Here is a 6,465-nt window from a genome sequence, read left to right on the forward strand (position 1 = left end):
AGAAGTAGCAAAGGAAGGAGTATATATTATAGCATGTTTCTACTCTCTCAAGAGCTCTCTCATTCAAGCAAGTATTGAGACAGATGACCACTGCTGTGGGATTCTTACCTTGCTTCCAAGCCCAAGATATCCTTGACCTTTAAGCTCTACCAAGGGTTGCTAGCTCCAACTTCCAAGCCTCCCTCTTGCTGTCAACAAGAGGTTTCATGCACCTCCTGGCCTCTCTCACTCTCTAAACTCTGGTTGCTTTTCCTCTCTTTCTACTCTTGAGGCCACACTTTCCAGCCAAGACCTTGGCCGCCTCGTCTTCATTCTTTGCGAGCTCTTCAATATAAACTCCAAGAACATTGGCACCTGAGATAAGGGTGGTTGGAGCCATAGTCGGGGCAATCATGCCTATAATGTCCTTTCGCATGACCAAGGTACACGAGGACAAGTTTGCAAAAGTTGTAAACGAAGATCGGCAGATTCACTTACATGATCCATGATGAAGCCTTCAATACCTTATTATCTTCCGCTACACAATTCACATCATCAAACCTTGTAACAAAGAACCGGCTCCAATGAGGCAATAAACCAAAATTCAATTTGATGCTATATAGCACTCTCCGGAGTCCGGAGCCGATCCCCATCCACGCACAGAACCTGCGGAAACAACCACCAGAAGGCACGCACCACCGGCGCATCCAGCCACCACAGCTATACAACAAGGAGGATCGAGCCCGTGAACTTCCCGACGCTTCAAGTAGAAGAGATAGATGGTTATCAGCCAACTCTACAGCACCTGGACCTCCACACAGCAGCCGACAACAATGCGCTTTGTCCATGACAATGAAGCTCTCCTTCCCTGCTTCGTGCACACACGTACAGCACCTCTGCCCCCTCTCTTGCAATTCATAACCTTCCTAAGCTCGCATATCAAGATTAAAGAAGCAACCAGTTCATATAGCAAAGAGCTTTTGATGATACTTAAATGCAAATACATATTGTCTTCCACTACATAAAATCCCAAATTTCCACAATTCGTGGCTTCTCACATGCAAGGCAACACTCCCCCTTGCCCAAATGCTTGTCATGTGGTCAATTACTTCTCTGAGGTATAAACCCTTTATTGGCCACCTCAAGCATTAGTTAACCCCTCTAGACTCCCTCGATATGTAACCATCCCTAACGTGTAAAACCAGCAAACAACATGGTGCTTGGGAGAGGCAGACAGTCATGGAAACTTAGAGGATTAAAAAAAAGGAAGACAAAAGAGCGGACCATGGTATTGTCATGGTGTCCAAGGAAGAGATGGGTGCCACCATCCACCCATTGCAACCTGCTCACATACTACATTTAAGGTAGAAAGCCAAATTCCCAAATGCAGACAACAATGTAACGTCGAGCTTCATGGCCAGAGAGTCAGAAACACAAGCAGCAGCGCTGGAGCCAGTCTGCAAGCAGCCCCAGGAACTGAGCAGTCGGGTCCCAACAAGAGTTCTTGTCAGAGAGTCCTCTTTCCAACTGAAAAAGCAAAGATTGAAGTCAAACGGGCTTAGTGTTGTATGATAATGTCTAGCTTAAAATCATACTAAATTTTCTTTGTCATATTTAATACCCTTAGGCCCAAATCACCCTTCTGAACTTAAGCAATCCAAGACCACAATGACTAGAGAAAAGAAGCTCACCTTTGTGAAAGTGTACAGTTCTAGTAATATCCACCTGTCATAAAAGCAACCAACAAGTGCTGAAGGTTACCACACAGGGCTTACTTTTGCTATAGTGCAACACGTGTGCACGCATGCGCGTGCGCGAGAGAGAGAGAGAGAGAAAGTCATATTCGGCAACACTTTAAGGTTCCTCGGACATTTCAGCCGCTATGGGTTGACATCATGCATGCAGTTCAGCCTTTTACTCCATTGCCTCAGCCATCTGCAGATCAGCCTTGGCTTGATTGGGCATTATGTAAATCTGGTGACTTGATATCACTTTCAGCTAACCAGGTCTATCATAAGCTCGTATCAGAGAAAGATTGGGTTTCAGCCAAGGCCAATAAGGTGTGGGGATTGCACAAGTCTAAATCATGGTGGCAAAAAACTCTTATGCGTGGTTGGCAATCTAAACTCCCTTACCAAGGTAAGGTTTTCATTTGGAGGATGTTGGTGGGAGGGTTACCTACACGGGATCAGCTTAGCTGTCGTAAAATTACATTGGCCTCTTGCTTCTTCTGCACGACATGCACTGAAACAGTTATGCATCTGTTCATGAGTTGTCCGATGGCCCCGTCAGATTTGGTCTTTTGTCTCTCGCGTTTGGGAGGCAGTAGAGAGGTCTACTGTTTCGGCTCATCAGTGGATACTTGGGATTTGTCCTCAAGTCATTACTTCGGACAGTCACCTTGTGATATTCCATTTCCTTAGATGGACAGGACTTTGGCATATTTGGACTACACGGAATGGGTTCATCTTTGATTCCTTGTCTGGAATACATGGGCACATTCTACGTATCCGCGGTTTGCTGCTTTGGCAGTTTTCTTCTCTTCTCTCAGCTCAGCTACTGGATGCAGATGTTATTTCGTTATGGTCTACGACGGCTCGGATGGCTCATCTTTGATGCTTTTATCTGGGATGCTTATTTGGCTAGGAGGCTTTCTTATTAGTGTACAGGTTTGCATGGTCATGATCCTTTAGAGGATCTTTTGTGGGGGTTTTTTTTTGGGGGGCCATAGGTTCTGTGTGAGCCATGTGGCTGATGTATATTTTTACATACAATATAAAACACCATTTCACGAAAAAAAAAAAGAGAGAGAGAAAGAGAGAGCATTTACGGGGGGAAAAAAAAAGAGAGCATACCAAAGTTTAGATAAGCGTATCACATGGCTTATTTGACAGGTGGGGCAGAAGGCTAGCACAATCTGACTGTTTGCTAGCCAATGGAATAAGATTTGCTGAAGCGGATGCATCAGAGGCCAGTATTTCCAAAAGGCTGTACTCCCGCCCATAAAAATGTGTACTTCCTGCTCAGTTTCAGGACTCTAGCCTGGATTTTTCACAGGCATTGTCCTTGTCTAAGAATTTCCGCACTATCATGTAGCATCAGCATATATGCTTATCATCAAATCATATGCAGCAGTCTGCTTGGGCTGCAGATTCACTGCATGATCAAATGCCTGTCTTCCCAGCTCCACATTACCATGTATACGGCATGCACCCAGCAAACAGAACCAAATGGTCAGATCAGCCTGCATTGGCATCCTCCTCAATATATTCTGTAACTTCTTGAAGTCCCCTGCGCGGCCAAAGAGGTCTACCAAACTGCCATAATGTCTCAAGTCTGCAGATATCCCATGTTCTCTGATCATGAGATCAAAGTATTCAAGGCCTATACCAACAAGGCCAGTATGACTGCAAGCTGAGAGGATTGAGGTAAACGTAACCCCATTTGGTTGAAAACCTGCCAGTTGCATTTTTTCAAACTTGTGCAAGCTTGCTACACAATTTCCTTCTCCTGCATAACCAGCAACGCCTGCAGTCCATGATGCAATATCAGGCTGAGGAAGACCATCAAAGACTGCCTGTGCATCTAGTATGCTTGCACAACTCCCATAGGCATGGATCGATGACGCTGCAACTAATACGTTCACATCATACCCAGCAGAGAAAATGTCAAAATGAAGCTGATTACACATTTCCAAGTTTCCTGTTTCACTGCAGGCCTGCAGAATGCAGAGAAGTGTGCGATCATCCAGAATCACATGCTCATTCTGAATCTGCCTGTACAGCAACAAAGCCTTCTCTCCTTGACCCTGTTCAACATAAGCTGAGAGCATTGCAGTCCATGACACGACATCCCGTTGGGACAATGTACTGAACATGGCCTCTGCTTCAATAATGTCCCCACACTTTCCATACATAATCACAAGGGCGTTACCAACAAAGACATTCGATGCATAGCCCTTCCGGCGGGCATCTGCATGTAATGCTTGTCCAATATCCCGTGACTTAACTTTGATTGATTGCTCACCCACAACCAGAGCTTCTTCCTTGTCTGCAAGAATCCGACATGCCTGAAGGGAAATCACAAGCACATGCTGATCTGGACACACGCCTTCCTCTTGCATGTACCTGTAAAGCTGTAGAACATTCTCTCCTTGGCCCTGCTCAACATATGCTGAGAGCATCGCAGTCCATGACACAACGTCATGCCAAGACAACACACTAAACACATTCCTTGCTTCTGCAATCATCCCAGACTTGCCATACATGTTCACGAGAGTGGTTACAACAAAGGCATCTGATGCAAAGCCCTTCCGCCGAGCATCGGCATGCAACGCCTCTCTTATTTCCATTGACAACCGTTTGGTTGATCGCCCATCCACAGCAAGAGAGACTTCCTCCTTTTCAAGGGTACCACTTGCTTGGAGAGCAAACACGAGTGTGTGCTGCTCTGGACTCACCCCTTCCTCAAGCATCTGTCTATATAACCTCAAAGCCTTGTCTCCTTGACCCTGCTCAACATATGTTGAGATCATGGCAGTCCAGGACATCACATCACGTTGAGACAATGCACAGAACACATCCTCTGCTTCCACAAAAGTCCCACACTTTCCATACATACTCACAAGTGTGTTCCCAAGGAAGGCATCTAATGTGAAGTCCTTCTTGCGAGCATCTGCATGTAATGCCTGTCCAATTTCAAGAGATGACACTTTGATTAACTGCCCCTCCACATCAAGACCTTCTTCCTTCTCTGAAAGGATGCCACATGCCTGAAGGGCAAAAACAAACGTGTGCTTGTCTGGGCTCATGCCTTCCTCTTGCATCTGTCTGTACAAAAGTAAGGTCTTCTCTCCTTGGCGTCGATCAACATATGCTGAGAGCATCACATTCCATGACACCGTATCTTGTTTAGACAGTGTGCCAAACACATCTTCTGCTTCTGCAATGGCCTCACACTTGCCATACATACTAACAAGGGTGTTCTTAATGAAAACATCAAGCTCCAAACCCTTCCTGCAGGCATCAGCATGTAGTGTTTTGCCCTGTCTGAGGTCAGGTATGGTGCCACAAGCTTTAAAGAGGCTAACAAAGGTATAATGGTTTGGTTGGACACCCTCCTGCCTCATTTGTTGATGCATGTCAAGCGCTTCCTGCCCCCGACCACAATCGGCATAGGCAGAAATCATGGCAGTCCAGGAGAAGACAGTACGGTGGGGCAACGTAAAAGCTAGCTGACATGCATCTTCAATGGCGCCGCACTTTGCCAGCGTCATCACCAAGTAGTCACCCAGCAAGCCGGAGAGCTGGTCCTTATGTTGGGCAGCATGGGCATGGACTTGCATTACCTGAGGCAAGGACTTGGTCTTGATGCATGCCTTGAGGATGGACATGTATGTGTTGTTGGAAGGGGGGGTGTGCATGCGGGAGAGGGCATCCAGGGCCCTGTGGAGCTGACCTTGATCGCAGAGAGTTTGAACAAGCTCTTCATCATGCTCTTGCTTTTGTTGCGGGAGGTGTAAGGCATCATCATAATCATGCAGAGTGGTTGCCTTTGAATCAACCCAGGAAGGCTTGACCAGCCAGGTGAGCTTTGTCGAGTCCGGGCATCTCCTTATGCGGTCTTTCCACTCTGAAGAGAGATCCGCATTCTGCTGTTGTCGTGGTTGCTGGTGCTGACTTGACTGTAAGTGCGATCGCGCCGCACGAAAACCGGGTCGAGCACGACGAAGCGCCATCTCCCGTCTCAAAACTCATGGCCATATTCGACGCTTCAATGGCAGACACGCCTTCCATTGCAACTGTAGTAGCAGGAAAGAGAGGAGAGCCCGCCCAACAAGTTTCATTCTCCATTACTGTAATTGCCCCGTTCCAGTTATGATTTCGTAAGTACTGGGACACCGTCCGCCGAACGCTAGCTGATTACGAATGAGCCACAGCTTATGATTCATGATATGTTCATGAGGGCAGAGTTCAGGTTCCTGCTTTCCCATAGAAGGGCTTGTTTCCATGTAAGTCGGTCTTAGGTGCCCACCGTCCTAATTCCTGAGCCATCGTTTAAATCCATTCTACAGAGTTTGAGCATAAGTCAATAGATATGAATCTAGAAAAAAGAAAAAAACCAAAAAACCAAAAAAACTTTAAACTTAAAAATAAATTGTATTTTAAAAAAGTATTAATGTAACTTCAAAAGAATAGATGTGTCTAAAATCAGTTCCATACCTTCTTTAGGAGCACTAGCATTTCACCAGAGTGAAACCTTTGATGCGAACTCAATCTAGACTATTTGTTGAAAAAAATAACTAGTCAATTAGTGTATCGAACTACACTTCTTCAAACCCACCCAACCTTTGGTCTCAACAACAAATGTCAACAACTCCTTCAGATCGACCTCAAGCAAGGAGCTTTGGAAAAAATGAGCCAACTAAACACAAATATGAGCATAGGAACAACGGAACACTTGAAAACAAGAGCCACCACAATCCTT

General features: G+C 45.8%; 1 protein-coding gene across 2 annotated transcripts; it reads right to left on the reverse strand.

Annotated features, from left to right (window-relative positions):
- Positions 1 to 1,217: 1,217 nt before the first annotated feature.
- LOC147620291 (putative pentatricopeptide repeat-containing protein At3g01580) lies at positions 1,218 to 6,051 on the reverse strand. Of its 2 annotated transcripts, XM_086772489.1 has the most exons (3): positions 2,835 to 6,051; positions 1,671 to 1,704; positions 1,218 to 1,506 (listed from the first exon to the last, which is right to left on the reverse strand). In XM_086772489.1, exon 1 carries the CDS (start codon positions 5,714 to 5,716, stop codon positions 3,068 to 3,070), a length of 2,649 nt encoding a protein of 882 aa, XP_086628615.1. In that variant the 5' UTR covers positions 5,717 to 6,051; the 3' UTR covers positions 1,218 to 1,506; positions 1,671 to 1,704; positions 2,835 to 3,067. The 2 variants fall into 2 exon arrangements, with proteins under 2 accessions (XP_086628615.1, XP_086628616.1); XM_086772490.1 differs by lacking the exon at positions 1,671 to 1,704.
- Between the last annotated feature and the right edge of the window lie 414 nt (positions 6,052 to 6,465).

This window comes from Cibotium barometz, chromosome 32 (assembly GCF_041138505.1).
Source record: "Cibotium barometz isolate CiBa-2024 chromosome 32, ASM4113850v1, whole genome shotgun sequence".
NCBI lineage: Eukaryota > Viridiplantae > Streptophyta > Polypodiopsida > Cyatheales > Cibotiaceae > Cibotium > Cibotium barometz.

Bases quoted from the DNA above. Each gene is read 5' to 3' on its own strand.
- LOC147620291 (XM_086772490.1), bottom strand. From the start codon at position 5,716: ATGGCGCTTCGTCGTGCTCGACCCGGTTTTCGTGCGGCGCGATCGCAC.